Source organism: Vulpes vulpes, chromosome 3 (genome assembly GCF_048418805.1).
Source record: "Vulpes vulpes isolate BD-2025 chromosome 3, VulVul3, whole genome shotgun sequence".
Lineage (NCBI taxonomy): Eukaryota > Metazoa > Chordata > Mammalia > Carnivora > Canidae > Vulpes > Vulpes vulpes.
Genome location: NC_132782.1, coordinates 89,262,167 through 89,277,391, shown reverse-complemented (window position 1 = coordinate 89,277,391; position 15,225 = coordinate 89,262,167). Strand labels below are relative to the sequence as shown.

The 15,225-nt window shown below is 55.3% G+C and overlaps 1 protein-coding gene across 22 annotated transcripts; it reads left to right on the top strand.

The window, feature by feature from the left end:
• Nucleotides 1-986: 986 nt before the first annotated feature.
• Nucleotides 987-15,225, top strand: BRAT1 (BRCA1 associated ATM activator 1). 22 transcript variants are annotated; one of them, XM_072753273.1, is made up of 14 exons: nucleotides 987-1,213; nucleotides 1,849-1,992; nucleotides 6,147-6,301; nucleotides 8,655-8,799; nucleotides 9,281-9,653; nucleotides 9,943-10,062; nucleotides 11,045-11,136; nucleotides 11,808-11,926; nucleotides 12,001-12,187; nucleotides 12,392-12,465; nucleotides 13,342-13,444; nucleotides 13,551-13,649; nucleotides 13,808-13,983; nucleotides 14,309-15,225. In XM_072753273.1, the coding sequence occupies exons 2-14, from the start codon at nucleotides 1,866-1,868 to the stop codon at nucleotides 15,008-15,010; spliced, it is 2,472 nt and encodes an 823-aa protein (XP_072609374.1). In that variant the 5' UTR covers nucleotides 987-1,213; nucleotides 1,849-1,865; the 3' UTR covers nucleotides 15,011-15,225. The 22 variants fall into 22 exon arrangements, with proteins under 22 accessions (XP_072609374.1, XP_072609369.1, XP_072609371.1 ...); XM_072753268.1 differs by having other exon boundaries at nucleotides 12,347-12,465; XM_072753270.1 differs by having other exon boundaries at nucleotides 8,652-8,799.

The following is a 15,225-nucleotide window of genomic DNA, read 5'->3' as shown; positions in this document are numbered from 1 at the left end:
CAGGACAACCCATTAGCCCTGTAAGCTTAGGAGCTAGCCTCTGTGCACTTGAGTTCCCTGGTGAGGGGATGGTCATAGTACCCCTCCCCCCCAGAGTTAGTGCAGAATCACCCGAACTTCTATTAAATGAAGCACTTAACACAGTGCTGCCCTAAGATGCTATCCCCACGACTGCCAGACTGCGCAAATGCTCCTGTCCCCGTGTTTACAACGAGGGATCACAATTCAGGGAAGAGAGCTGCTCAGGTCAAGCCTTTTCACCCAAGCACCTCTAAGGGGCGGGGTGTCCAGAGTGATCACCCATTAAGTCAATGTTTTTAGAGTTCCTTTTTATGTTCGTACTGGTGGGAATTCTGCTTTCTATATCCTAATATGTACCTGGTGTATCCCCCAATATCCTGCTGTAACACTGATGCTCCAGGAAGATGAGGCTTTTAATATTTTATTTATTTTTTTATTTTAAGTAAACTTCCTGCCCAGCGCGGAGCCCAACATGAGGCCTGAACTCAGGACCCTGAGATCACGACCTGAGCTGAGATCAAGAGGCAGAGGTTTAACCACTGAGCCACCCCAGCGCCCCAAGATGAGATGTTTTTATCCACTGGCTTAGAGACCCTCTGGCACACCCCTGATGGGCCCTGAGGACCCAGGCTTAGAGACCCTCTGGCACACCACTGATGGGCCAGGCCCTGAGGACCCAGGCTTAGAGACCCTCTGGCACACCCCTGATGGGCCCTGAGGACCCAGGCTTAGAGACCCTCTGGTACACCACTGATGGGCCCTGAGGACCCAGTTTTGGGCCTAAAGACCTAGGGACTTAGCCCCCCAAACTAGGAAACCCAAAAGGGCATCCCACCCACCGGCCGGCCCAGACCCTCGGTCCTCGGCGTGGGAGGCCGCGCCCCTTCCGGCTTTGCACCCGCCCCTTCCACCGGAAGGCCCGCCTTCTGGGCGCAGGGCCCGCCGGATGTCGGGCAGTACCACTCGGCGCCACCGTGAGGGTGACGGGTCGGGCCCACCGGTTGGCCCCCGTCTGCCTCAGCTCCTCCCAGCTAGAGCTGGTTCCTCACGTGTAGGCCTCCGGGGCTCCCAGAGTGGCCTCCGGGGACTTTCGGGGTTTCCGGCGGCCGCCGTCCGCCCGCGCGCCCCCGCCAGGCCCGGCCAGTGGTGCGGTCCGGGGCGGGGCCTGCGGCGCCGGAGGCCCGCGGAGCAGGTGAGCGGCGAGCCCGGGGAGGGGTCGCGGCCGCGGAGGGCGCTCGGTGCAGGCCGGCGGGGGGGCCCGGGCTCCGCGGGCAGCCGGGGACCGGCCCGACGGACATCTCCGCCTCGTGCCTTCTGTGGGCCTCTCGGCCGGCCGGGGCGGCGGCGGCTCCCGCAAGGAGGGCTCCCTCCTTAGCGACCCAGCTTCCCCGCCGTCGGACAGACAGACACTCCCCCGCGACGGAGCCCTCGCGCACCCCAGCCTCCCGACCGCGCGCGGCCTGAGCGCCTGGCCACCGGGCTCCCGGTCCCCGCCGCGGCAGGACTGGCAGGTGCACGCCCCGGCCCGGGGGGGCCGACGGTGGCCCGAGCGCCTTCGGGGCAGACGCGCTGACCCTGGCGGGGAAGCTCTGCCCCTGAGCGTGGCTGGCGCCGGCCCACGCTCCCCTCCCACCAGGGTCCAAGGTTGGCAGGCCCGGAGCTCCTCAGGCCCCGAGCTCAGGGCCCTGCTTGCTCCTCACCACCTGCCAGGACCACCAGGCCGAGGTCTAGCGTCCAGCCCCGTCCAGCCCCGGGGGGACCCAGGCTGGGGGAGTGGCTGCCTGGGGCCAGGGTGGGTGGGACCTGGCCCGGACGTTTTCTTTGCAGGGATCTCCAGCATCACCATGGACCCAGAGTGCTCCCAGCTCCTCCCGGCTCTCTGTGCAGTTCTGGCAGACCCCAGGCAGCCCGTGGCAGATGACACCTGTTTGGAGAAGCTGCTGGATTGGTTTAAAACGATAACCAAAGCTGGTAAGGGGAGGATGCTGCTGTCGACTGTTCTCCGGAAGGCCAGAGGGTGCATGGGGCTCTCCTGTACAGGGGAAGGAGGGACCCTCTGGTTCCCTTCCTTCCATCCTAGAGAGGCCGCCTGGCGAGTTGGGGACAGCATCAGTTGAAGTCTGAGGGAGTGAGCAGGAGAGCTTGATCTTGGTACTCTCAGCTGCTTCCTGCCCTGGTCCAGGCTTCCTCCTTCAGTTCACTCTAGATGGCTGTGAGGGCAACGAGGAGCTTACTTTGTTGTTACTGTTGCATTTGTTTGTCTGCTTTTAGGAAATCATTTTTTGTTATGAAACTAACGTGTATCCTTTAGATAAACCTTGAACAACACAAAAGAGTAAAGAGGAAAATTAAACTACCATCTTTTAAATTTCCTTCCAGCCCGTTTTCTTAATGTGTCATAAAGCTGCATTTGTCTTTTTTTTTCTTTTTTTTCTTTCTTTATTTTTTAAGATTTTATTTATTTATTCATGAGAGACACAGAGAGAGAGAGACAGAGAGACAGAGAGACAGAGACACAGGCAGAGGGAGAAGCAGGCTCCATGCAGGGAGCCTGACGTGGGACTCAATCCCGGGTCTCCAGGATCAGGCCCTGGGCTGAAGGCAGCGCTAAATCACTGAGCCACCCGGGCTGCCCTGTCTTTTTTTTTTTTTTTTTTTTTTTTAAGAAGATTTTGTTTATTTATTGAGAGAGGGAGCAGAGGGAGAGAGAGAATCTCAAGCAGACTCTGTGCTGAGCATGGAGCCCCACAAGTGTCTGGATTCTACAACCCTGACATTGGGACCTAAGCTGAAATCAAGTGTCACTTAACCAGCTGAGCCACCCAGGTGCCCCAAAGCTGCATTTTCTTATAAAAGCAAAGTCACGCCATAAATACAATATGGTGTGTTGCTTTTTTTCTCTTTTTTAAAGATTTTATTCTTTTTTTTTTTTTTTTTTTTTGAGAGAGCATGAGCGCATGTGCAAGTAGGGTGGGGGCAGAGGGAGAAACCAGCTCCCCTTGCTGAGCCGGGAGCCTGATGGGGGACTCATCATGACCTGAGCCAAAGGCAGACACTTTACCAGCTGAGCCACCTAGCGCCCCTTGCTTTTTCTCTGTTAGCACTACAGTGAGTGTTTTCTCTGTAGAACATGCTGATTTTATTGACTGTCTGGTGTCCACTATATGAATGGACCATAACTTACACAATCACACCACTGTTACTAGGTGTTTGTGTTTCTGATGTTCCCTAGTGTAAATAATGCCCTACTGGCGTTTGATCTCTTGACTACCAGTGATCTTAGGATAGCACCCGTCATTAATTCCTGCTATTTGTTCATTTGGTGTACCTGCTTTTTTACCCTCCTTTGAATTGAACATCTAGGTCTTTTCTAATACATGCACGTAAGGCTGCACACTTCCCTGGAAGCTGCACCCCACAGGTTTTACTGCTCTGTACTTTTGCTGTAGTTTGTTTCCAAGTATTTCATTGTGAAATTGTGATTTTTCACAATTTTTCACTCTTCATTGTGATTTTTTTCTTTACACACAAACAATTTAAAAGGGTTTCTTTTAGATTTACAACGTGCGGTTTTTTTCAGTCTTATTATTGATTTCTAACTTATTAGACTTTAAAATACCTGTATTTTGATTTCTTTGTATCCGTCGAGGCTCTTACCATGGTAGAGTATCCTATTTTCTCATTCTATAGATTTTGCTTCCTGCTGCATTTCTGGTATTTGTAGAGTCTTCAGTGGTGGCCTAGTTTGTAGTCAAATTTTAAAAATTACTTTTATTTTTTTATTATTATTTTTTAAAAGATTTTATTTATTTACTCATGAGAGACACAGAGACACAGGCAGAGGGAGAAGCAGGCTCCATGCAGGGAGCCCGACATGGAACTCGATCCCAGGTCTCCAGGATCACACCCCAGGCTGCAGGCAGCACCAAACTGCTGTGCCACCAGGGCTGCCCTAAAAATTACTTTTAGACAGGTTTCTTTGAGATATAGTTTACATACCATGGAATTGACCCAAAGTAAACAGTTGATTGGTTTTCAGTAAATTCACACACAGGGGGCTTGGTACAGCCATTGCCACAGTGTAATTTTGCAGCACTGTCCGTCCCTTAAAGGAAGCGGGCCTGTGCCCCATGGCCTCAGCATTCTGCACAATGAGAACGGTCTTCACACGCGCTCCTTAGTTCAGATCTCCCTGGTTCAAGCTCGCTGTGTTCTTGCTAATTGGTTTGCTTGATTGTTTCTGAGATGGGAAGACCCTACCCTGAGATTGTGGATTCAACAGTTTTTCTCTGAAACTCTGCTTGGTTTTTTCCTTTACAGATCTTGAAGCTAGCTTAGGTACCTGCAGGCTTAGACTGTTCTACCTTTGAATGATGACTTTCTTCTTGAAGCACTGATGGTGCTTTTTGCTTTCAAGTCACATTGTCAGATGTTCTTCTGGATGCAACTGCCCTTCTAAGGCAGGAACCTGCATGCTGCACCCTTGCTGCTGTGCTCCTAGCCCTTCTGTACTGTCCTGCTTCCTCTGGTCTATAACACTATGCGGCTGGCTTAGTCTCAATTTAATATGAGCAGCGCCCTAACAGATGATCTTCTTCATTTGTTGAGCCTACTGTTTATTCTATTTGAAGCTATGTTCTTTGGGATTTTTTTTTTTAAGATTTTATTTATTTATTCATGAGAGACACAGAGAGACAGAGGCAGAGACACAGGCAGAGAGAGAAGCAGGCTCCATGCAGGGAGCCTGATGTGGGACTCAATCCCGGGTCTCTAGGATCACACCCTGGGTCAAAGGCAGCGCTAAACTGCTAAGCCACCCAGGCTGCCCTCTTTTGGATTTTTTAGAACTTCCCATGCCTTGTCTTTGTTTCTTTCCCCTCCTTTCTGCCTTGCATTGGATGGATAAAGCTTTTTTTTTAAAGTTTTTCATTTTCTGGTTTTGAAATTATACATTCCACTTAGGTTCTTTAGTGGTGACTCTCACACACAAACTGGATTTAAAAAGCCAAAAGTTAAAAAAAGTCAGAAGTTAACTAGAATCTCTATCCTCCATTCCACTGACACAAGGATCTCAGGGCCCTTTAACTCCAGCACAGTCTAACTGTTACTGTCTGGCATTTTGATTCTATCTTGTCTTAAGACCCATCAAAAAGTTACTTAGTATTTAAAATTGGTGCCTTTTTAAATTCGCCCATGTGTTTATTGGCTTCTTGGATTCATGATTCTCTCTTCCTTATGCTCTTCTCTTTCATTCTCCCTGAACCACATTTGTTGATGGTTGTGTCAGCAAGGGCCTCTTAACAGGAAACTGTCTCAGCCTGTGCCACACAGTCCCCTTCACCAACCTGAGTGCCTTTGAATAGGAGCATCGTGGAGTATAGACAACTCTGGTGCCGCATCTGGTTGAGGATGGCTGTTCCATTGTACTTCCTTGTGGGCAGCACTCTGAGTGTAAAAGAAAAGCACCCACTTGGGAGGTAAAAGTGGTCTTCTGCTTTAATTTGCATTTCCTTTTTTTGTAATCAGCAGCAACAGGAATGCCTGTTTTGGTTTGCTAGACACTTCTATTTCCTGTCCTGGTCCCTTACCTGATGTGGAGGTGATGGCTTTCTACTTCCTGCCCTCCCATCAAGTTCAAGTCATGACTCCCTTGTTGTAGTTGTTGCAAATGTTTTCTCTTGGTGGGATTGCTAAACCTAATATCGGGGGAGAAGAAGGTCTGGGAGTTGCCCGAAGAATGGTCCTTTATGGGGCACCTGGCTGGCTCAGTCAGTTAAGTGTCCAACTCTTGATTTTGGTTCAGGTCATGATCTCAGGGTCGTGGGATGGAGCAGTCAGACTCCATGCCAAAGGGGAGTCTGCTTGACATTCTCTGTCTCCCTCTCCCTCTATTCCTCCCCCTACTTGTGCACATGTGTGCCTGCACTGTCTTTCTCTAAATAAGTAAATAAATAAATAAATCGAAAGAAAGAAAGAAAGAAAGAAAGAAAGAAAGAAAGAGAAAGAAAGAAAGAAAAAAGAGAAGAAAGGAAAGAAAGAAAAAGAAAGAAAGAAAGAGCAGTCCTTTAGAGAAAGCTGCATCACTGTGCCCCAATGACACTCTCCCTGGCTGGGCCTGCCCCCAGGGTCCAGTCTCCTGTTATTACAGGAGAACCCCTGTCTGGTGGAGCTGCTGTGTCACGTGCTGAAACCCCAGGACCTGAGTTCCAGAGTCCTCTCCTTCTCACTCCGCCTCGCAGGGGTATTTGCAGCCCAGGAAGATTGCTTCCAGTATCTTCAGGTGAGCCGGGGTCTTCCCAGCTGAGGGACCCACAGGGAAGTGCACAGCTTGCTTTTGCTACAGGTACCTCAAGCAGTGGTGGCCGTAATCCCTAGGCCTCTGAAATGTGCTGACCCGTGTTTTGTCTTATATCATGAGGTTTTTATTCCTGAATGTGAACCTTCTTTGAAAAACCGGCCAAGAATGATGTTGGGGTGAAAGGGTCAGGTTTTTGGAATCAGACAGAGCTGGGGTTGGCTCAGTTCTGACACTTGGCCTGCTGTGTGGACTTGCCCAAGTTCACGAGCCCTCTGAGCCTTAGTTTCTTCCTGTGACAGACAGGAGAGTTGTACACGTCATGTGGAACTGTCACGAGGGCTAACCAAGACTGTCGGTCTCCCACTTGGTCCTGTTGGATGAATGAATGAATGACTCATAAGAATTTCTACTTAGTGATAGACATGGAGTTTGGGGAGCTCCCCAGAGCACTGCACCTCACAACTTTGCCTGCTCCTATGTGGGCACAGCTGGGTTGGTTAGGCGATGCCTGAAGGAGCCTGTCTAGCCCTTCATTGGCTTCTCTTGGCACCTCTCAGAGCCTCACCAGCTCTTGGGGAAAGCACATTAACTTTCTCTGACCTGGTGTGCACAGGGCCCCAGGAAGGCCATGCTATGATACAGTCACCTGAAGAGAGGACAGTAGTGGGGAGGGATGTGTTCTTTCAGTAGCTTTGGGATGCTGTTCATGGGTGCTCCTCAGTCTGGCAAAGCAGATCCTCCAGAGGCATGGCTCAGCACAGCTTGCTGTGGACTGACTTTCCAGGATGTTCTCTGGCACCTTACTATGCCAAAGTGTTTTGAGGCATAACTTTGTGCTTGCTGTCCTCATGGTACATAGGATAACGCACACGTACCCGTGGTACCTTGCGGCATATGGAGCTCTTCAGGGTTTGCAGAATCACTTTTGTTTTATCCTGGCAGCCCTGGCCAGTCAGCAGACCAATGGCCTTTATTTCCCTGATGAGGAAACAGGGGAGGCTTACTCTAGGAGCCTCACGGAATAGAGAGTCTGCTGCTGGCTACACGAGGGACGAGGGCCGCAGTGCCAGGCTGGCCTCCTGTTCCCTCCTCAGCTGCCCCTGCACACACTCCCGGGTGGTCTTACAGCCCCACGGGCTCCTCACCAGCCAGCTGCTCTGCAGTGGACAGCTCCAGGCAGGGGGCTGAGCTCTGTACCCACCCACTGGTGAAGGGCTGTACCTTCCTTTGGTGACAGAAACCTCTCTGCCCACCTACTGGTGAGGAACTGTAACTTCAGGGGGGCCCCTCTTTGATGACAACAGACCCCACAGGGGGCCTTCCCTGTGAGCTGCTAGCAGTGGCTGCTATAGAGTTAGACTTAATCCCTGAGTGAGTTAGACTTAATCCCTGAGTGGGTGGAGCCTGTCTCCAAGGTCTCTCGGTCCCTGATCCAGGCTCGGTCCCTGATCCTGGAGTCTGAGATGATTGGAAGGCCCCTGTACCTTGATGGTTGGGCCAGAGCCGATCAGGATGCTCCGTGGCCTGGCTTGCTCATGGCCTGGGCTCTGACTGCCGTGCCTGTTGTGCAGATAGTCTCAGAGGGAATAGCTGCACCAGTGAGCACTGACTGCCCTGGTAAGAGGCAGCATACTGTGTTGAAACCAATAGTGGTGGAGAATCTTGTACATGTGGCAGCAAATGTAGCACAATGCATGATTGTACTGTGGGCATCCCTAAGCTGGTGGAACTTGAGTGGGGAGTTAGCCACTGCCAGCTGGGCGGGAGCGGAGGGGGGTTAGCTTTGTGGGGGCAGTGGGCTCGCAGCTGGTTTGTAAAGGGTTTGAACAGGTACAGGGAGTGAGGTGGGCCGAGCACAACAGGTGTGCTGGGGCATCTGGAGTGGGGGATACCCAGAGGAGGGTGAGTGCCTTGGTGGACCCCACATGCCCAGCTCAGGAGTTCAGTAGGCTTTGGAGTCTATCAGGGGTCTGTGAGCCCGACGTCCTGGTCAGAGGTGGACTTTTGGAGGTGAAACTCATGGTACTGTTTTGGGGAGAGGATTTCTAAAGTAAACCAACAACAGGATTGATGAACCTTTGTTTAAAACCCAGTTCTCCCAAAGCTGTACCCTGGAAGGCAGACTTGGCCGTGCCTGGGCTGCCATGGCTGGCACTGGTGGCCACCTGCCACTTCCCAGAAGCACAGCTGCCTGTGGGCTCCCTGTGTTGGCAGCAAGAGAGAAAGTGCCTAGAAAAGTGCCTTGACCAGCCCCGGACAACGGAAAAATTGTCCATGATCTGCCCGCCTATGGGAACGGGCCCACGTCACCACTTCCTTCTGTACTTCCCAGCAGGGGGAGTTGCTGCCCAGGCTCTTTGGGGAGCCAGGGCCCCTGGGAGGAGCCGCCTGGACTGCCCCCTCAGTGCGCAGTGGCTGGATCCAGGGCCTGCGCTCCCTGGCACAGCATCCTAGTGCCCTGCATTTCCTGGCTGACTGTGGTGAGTGCCCTTGCCTGCCCCGTCTTTAGCCCGTGGCCTTGCCATACCTATGCGACCTCATTGCACCTTGCTGGGCTCATCTGGGAAAGCAGCTATGATGTCATGGGGCTGTTGTGAGGGGCACCCGGGGTGACTGGGGGGCCTGAGGCTCCTCGAGGTCACTGCAGTGTCCTTTGGCTTGCAGGTCAGACCCAGCAGTTAGGGTTGACTTTGAAACTAATTAGAATCAAAAGCTTCCTTCCAAGGGTCTAAAGCTGCCCCCCTTGGTGCCCTCCGTGCTGGTTCCCCTGCCTCTAAGCAGAGGGGAGGCTGGGGCCTTAGTGGTGCCTCTTGTGGCTTGCTGCATTCAGGCCCTTTCCCTGAGGCTCCCAAGTCTGGCAGTTAAAGCCGCCTGGTGGTTTTAGCATCTCTGTCCTCTACCTCGGATTCTGTTCCAGCTGAAGCCCATTTTCTTCTCTCCTTGCCCCTATCCCTTCCCCAGGTGCCGTTGACACCATCTTCTCCCTGCAGGGAGATTCCAGCCTGTTTGTGGCCTCGGCAGCTGGGCAGCTCCTGGTGCACATCCTGGGCTTGTCCATGCAAGGCCTAGCCGAGGGACACCCCAGCCTGCAGGCTGGTGATTGGCCAGTGTGTGCCCAGAAGATCGTGGGTCACATAGAAGAGTCCCTGCACTCCACAGCCGTCCCGCAGATCACACAGGCTCTAAACGTCCTGACCACCACGTTCGGGCACTGCCATGACCCTTGGACACAAGTTCTGTGGGTACGGCTGAGTCCCCTAGTAGGCAGTCTACTTGAGAAAGACCCTGTCCCAGCTGCACACTCGCTCGTGGACCTCCTCCTCAGTGTGGCCCGGTCAGTTCCTCTGGGGTGCATCCGGGGGTGGGTAGGAGTTGGGGGCACTATTTCCCTTGGGGAGTCTTAGGGTAGCTGTTACACCTGAGGCACATCTCATGGGCCCATCCAGGGCACCGCCTGGAGCAGGGGAATGCCAGAGGGGATCTGAAAGCCCACCCACCTAGGAAGGACTCTGTCTCAGCTGGGCATGCCCCAAGCCAGGGCTGTGGCAGTCCCGCCGCTGGGTGCTTCATGGGCTTTGGTGGGCAGGACAGAGAACTAACTATCTTTCTGGGCTTCTCTGCAGTTCTCCTGGGCTGAGCTCTTCTAGCTGCGGCCTGTGGGAGACTCTGGCTCAGACTCTGAACCATCTGAGCCCTACCCAAGCAGGGCCGCTGGCGTTAGGGATCCTGAAACTGCAGGACTGGTAAGGATTGGGGTTTGTTTTATGCAAGGACAGGCAGAGGGGTCTGAAGCATAGCCCTCGTGGTCAGGGACCTTTTGGGGAACTCCTGACGCCAGAGAAGGGTCGGAGGCGGCCATTGGGGGTATGGCTGGGCCGTAACTTGGTTATTACCAAGGTCTTGCTGGAGGCTATGGCTTCTATGTGCTATAGTGACAGAATGTTTTCAGTGAAAAACTGTATAGGCTCCCCAGAGATAAAACAGAGGCTTGGAGCTGTTCCCTTCTGAGCAGGGTTAGGTTCGTACCCAGGATCTGCTCCCCACTTTAGCGGCCTCAGCATGGCATGCATGTCAATGGGGTAGGGACTAGGGGCCCTGGGAAGGTAGAGGGGGACTCAGTGGGCAGGAGTGGCTGGACAGCTTCCTGCAGGGAGAGGAAAGGGTGCGTGAACCTAGAGAGATGGGAGGAATGAGTAAGTCTTTCCAGGGTTCTGGGCAGATGAGAGGTGGTCATGTTGGCCCAGGTTAGGGATGAAGGTCACCACAGGACCCACTCCCCAGAGGTTACTAGGGTATGGTGCAAGCCTGGTTCTGGGCTTCAGGCTGTCCAGATGTTCAGGGTGAGGTAGTGGTCCGCAGGGGGAGGACCGGGCAGCCAGCCTACAGGGAGAAGCTGTGCTGGCTTAGCCTCTCACCACACCGTGAGCCCAAGAACACTCCCTGGAGGTGGGCCTCCTGTCCCTGGCCCTGAGTAGACACTGTCCATTGGAGCAGGCTTGTCCTTCAAGGGGCTCTTCCTGGGGCTTGGGGAGGTACATTCCAACAGCTCCCATGGAGTCCCACATTGCTGGCCTGTGTACTGGTGGCCTGAGTGCTGGTCACAGTGCTTGAAAGGAAGCTGTTTCTCAAGGGGGTGTCCAGATCCCCAGCACTGGCCTCTTTGCTCCAGATTTGGTGGAGAGGTCAGGGTCAGGAAGCGGCACTCACCGTGTCCTCTGTGCTTAGTCCACAGGTGCTGAGGGCCCAGGCCTTTGTCATTCTTCTCCAGCCTCTGGCCTGCGTCCTTAAAGCCACGGGTCAGGACCCCGGACCCTCAGGTATGCTGCTTTCTGAGAGTAGACAGGTATAGGATGGGAGGCCCCTGGGGTCCCAGACATGTCCTTTATATTGGGGCAGTGACCAGCATGGTACCTAGCTCGCTGCCTTTGCCAAGTGCAGGTGGATGGGTGTAGGTTGTTGTCACAAGCGTTACTGCTGCTTGTCTCGTGTCCCTGCTGGGATTCACGAGGCAGCATCACCCCCCCGTGTGCTGTCCGGGGTGGCCCCAGAGCAGCTGGGTGTTCATGTGGACCTGAACCACATGGTGGTTTCTGTGACCAGGGTGGTGGTAGGGGGGGTGGCTTCCCCTGCTGTGACTCACGTTGCTTCAGCTATGAAGTGTGTCGGTGTGTCGAGGATTAGCAAAGTGGACCCAGGTGTGCCTCGTACCCCCATGTTGAGCACAGGGATGAGTATCCCAAGTAGTGGGACTGGCCCAGGAACAGGCTGTGGCCAGAGCTAGGCTCGATGGCTCAGGAGCCCTACATACAGGTTCAGAGCCCAGCTCTAGCCAGCCTGTGTCACCCTGGGCATGTCACCTGCTGGGAACCCCCGATCCTGGTCTCCAGTGTGTGGTGGCAGCCGCGGGGTCGGTGGCCCTTAGCGAGGCCTGCAGTGGCCAAGTAGGAGGCACCCGCTGATTGGGAGCTGCCTCTGGCTTGGCCTGCAGATGTGCTGGACAGTGCCACAGGTGACTCTCTGACAGTGGACGCGCTCCTCTCCTCCAAGGCGGCCTGTGTGGGTCTCCTGTGCCGGACTCTGGCCCACCTGGAGCTGCTGCAGCCACTAGTAAGTGCAGTCCTGGCCCATGTCCGCAGTGGCAGCCGGAATTGGGGCCTGCACTGACCTGCCCTCTCTCCCAGCCCCAGCGCCCCTGCCCCTGGCCTCAGGAGCCCCTGCTTGGGGCCGCGGTGACCCTGCTGCAGTTATGCAGGGGCTCAGCAAGCCCTGCCTCTGACGTGGGGCGCCACCTCTGCGCGCTCCTGCTGGGCTGCGTGCGGGTACAGCGGGCGGCCCTGGATTTCCTGGGGACGCTGTCTCAGGAGACAGGTAAGCCACGGTGCCCCCGCAGGCCCTGCTCACCTGCTGCTCAGCTGCACTGGGGATCAATGTCCTCTGCATGTTCTCTCTGGGGTAGGGTTGGGGTTCGGCTGTCTGACTTGTTCTGCCCCTGCTTTCCTTGGATTGATGCACTTTTGTGCTGGGGAGGCCCCTGGAAGGGCAGGGTGGGTTCTTTCTTCATGTCTGTCTCAGGCCCCCAAGAGCTGGTGACGGAGGTGTTTGCTGTCCTTCTGGAATATCTCAGGAGCCCAGACTCCAGCCCCACGGTACAGGCATGGGGTGCAGGGGGCGGGGGGAATGGGGAGATGTCTGGGGAGGACCCCTGCAGGCCTCTTGGAACCAGGTCTCTGTGGGCCACAGTTGCTCCTTTTTTTTTTTTTTTTTTTTTTTTTTAAGATTCATTTAGAGAAAGTGTGGGGGAGAGGAGTGGGGAGAGAGTTTCAGGCAGACTGTGCACTGAACGCAGAGCCCGACTGGGGCTCAGTTCTCACAACCCTGAGATCATGACCTGAGCTGAAACCAAGAGTTGGACGCTTAGCTGACTGAGCCACCCAGGCGCCCCCAGAGTCACTTCTTAAAGTGAGTTTGGAGGGGCAGGCAGCAGCATGGGGTTTGACCCAGGGCCTAGCAGTGGTGAGGATTGGGCACCAGGGGAGCTGAGCCATGGGAACAGGGCATGCTCTGGCGCAGTGGGGAACTGGAGCCAGATGGCCTCTGCACTTGGGATCCAAACTCTTCGTCAGCGTTTTCTGCAAACGTGGCCTCCCCGTGGCCCTGTGGTGGCTGTGCTCTGGTGGGTGCGGCGTGTTTGCCCCCTGCCATTGAGCAGACGGTTAGAGGATGGGACAGAAGGCATGGTGGATTCCTAGGCCTTGGAAAGGGTGTCTGGAGAGTCTCTCCGGCAGTCAGGGACCTTACGGGAGCCGCCTCCTTCTATCGGGATCCGCAGTGTCAGTTCTGCCCCTGCCTGGTGCTTTCTGCCTTGTGGAAATGAAAGCCAGTGCTTCCTTCTCACCATACCCCGGGGTCCCCTCTTGTGTCCTAGGGCAGGCACAGGAGTGCAGTGTGGGCAGATGGGGGCAGGCAGGCCAGCTCGGCCCCTCACCACTCCTGGCCCTGCAGCCCTGCTTTGCCTGCTCCAGGTTCTGAAGAAAGCCTTCCAGGCCACATTCAGGTGGCTCCTGAGCTCACCCAAGACCCCCGGCTGCTGTGATCTAGAACCCCATGCCCTGCTGGTCCTGAGAGGTAATCTTGGCTCTTCCCAGGTAAACCAAGGGAGTCGCCGGGTAGAGGCAGTTGGGGGCAGGATGGGCATGGCCTGGGCCACTCTGAGCTGCCCCTCCTGCCCCAGAGCTGCTTCCTGTGCTGCAGAAGCGTCTGTGCAGCCCCTGCTGGGAGGTGAGGGACTCCGGCCTCGAGTTCCTGACTCAGATGACCAGACACTGGGGAGGTGAGTACAGGGCATAAGGGGGACCCGACCTTGCCATACTGGTTGTCTCTTGTCGGCTTTGGGAAGCAGACCACCTAGGCTGCCCTTGGGGAAACAAGGGAGGAGGCTTTGGACTTGGGCCTTGGTCACAGCCAATGTGGCCGCTTGGACCCTCCCAGGGCAGGCTGGCTTCAGACATGCACTCCTCGCTTCGGAGGTACCCAAGCTTACCGAGCAGCTCCTACGAGACCCTGAGAGTTACGTCCGTGCCAGTGCAGTGACCGTCATGGGGCAGCTCTCCAGCCAGGGGCTGCATGTCACCCCTGTGAGCCCTGAGCACCCAGGGGGCCAGCAGGTAGGAGGCTATGGGTCCCCAGGCCAGGTAGCCCACATCTGGCAGCTGTCTTGATGCACAGGGTCCAGTGGGTTAGCCACTCGGTCTCAGGCAAGTCTGGGGCCAGGGTTCTATTGGACACATTACCTGAATCTGGCTCTACTTCCAAGCACTCCTTTTTGATACATGAGCAAATGGAGGGATGAGGGGAGAAGCAGGTTTAGCCCCAGACCTGCGTGACAGAAGATTCTTGGGGGGGGCGGATCTTCCCTGCTGTAACCCGCGCCTGTCAGTGGCGGCTCTGTCTCCCCTCTCCCCTCCCACCGCCTCTTGCTCTGTCTTCCAGAAGAGTCTGCTCGTGGAGCTTCTGCATATCCTCTCCACAGATTCAGAGGGATTCCCGCGGAGAGCAGTCATGCAGGTCTTCACCCAGTGGCTGAGGGACCACCATGCCGACGTGGCGGGGGACACGGAACAGTTTATGGCCAGGGTGCTCCAGGTTGCCAGCCAGGATCTGGACTGGGAGGTCCGGGCCCAGGGCCTGGAGCTGGCGCTGGTATTTCTGGAACAGACACTGGGACAGTTCCACTCCCACTGTCCCTATGCTGTGACCCCACCCGTGGCGGCCCCAGCTGGCCCGCTGGCCCAGGCCCTGCAGCCACTGTGCCGAGTGCGGCTCTTTGAGTTTGCCTTCCGTGCCTTGTTTGACTGTGACCGACCTGTGGCTCAGAAGTCCTGTGATCTCCTCCTCTTCCTGAGGGCCAAGACTGCTTCTTCCTCTGGTAGCCTGCAGGAGTCCAGGAGCGGCCCAGATGTGGCCTCCGTGGAGGCTGCCTTGCAGAGGTGGCAGGCAGGTGATCAGGGCCAGCCCCTGGGGGACCTGGAGCCTGAGGTCGTGCTGGCTGTGCTGAGGTCTGTGGACCTGGAAGGCCTTCGGGGTGCGTTAGCCGAGGGCAGTGACCACATGGAGAAGAGCCCTCAGTCACTCCTGCAGGACATGCTGGCCACGGTGGGCGTCCTGGGGGAGAACGAGGCCGACTGCTACTGAGCCAGCCCAGTGGCAGCGTCCCCAGCGTCCCTCTCCCCTGTGCCACGTCCCTTCCTTGGGACTGTTGTCCTGAGATCTCTGGCTGACCTGGCTGCACGAGGGACTATTTAGGGAGACCGGGACCAGGTGAGCCCAGCAAGGTTGAAGAGTCCATCTTGATGTATTATTAAAGAAGTGGCTTATTTTTTACTCAAAATAAATGGCATTTGATGGTG

Bases quoted from the DNA above. Each gene is read 5' to 3' on its own strand.
- BRAT1 (XM_026011340.2), top strand. From the start codon at position 1,866: ATGGACCCAGAGTGCTCCCAGCTCCTCCCGGCTCTCTGTGCAGTTCTG. The intron at 6,302-8,651 runs GTGAGCCGGGGT...TGTACTTCCCAG, and splicing joins ATTGCTTCCAGTATCTTCAG to CAGGGGGAGTTGCTGCCCAG. The intron at 13,650-13,807 runs GTGAGTACAGGG...GGACCCTCCCAG, and splicing joins GATGACCAGACACTGGGGAG to GGCAGGCTGGCTTCAGACAT.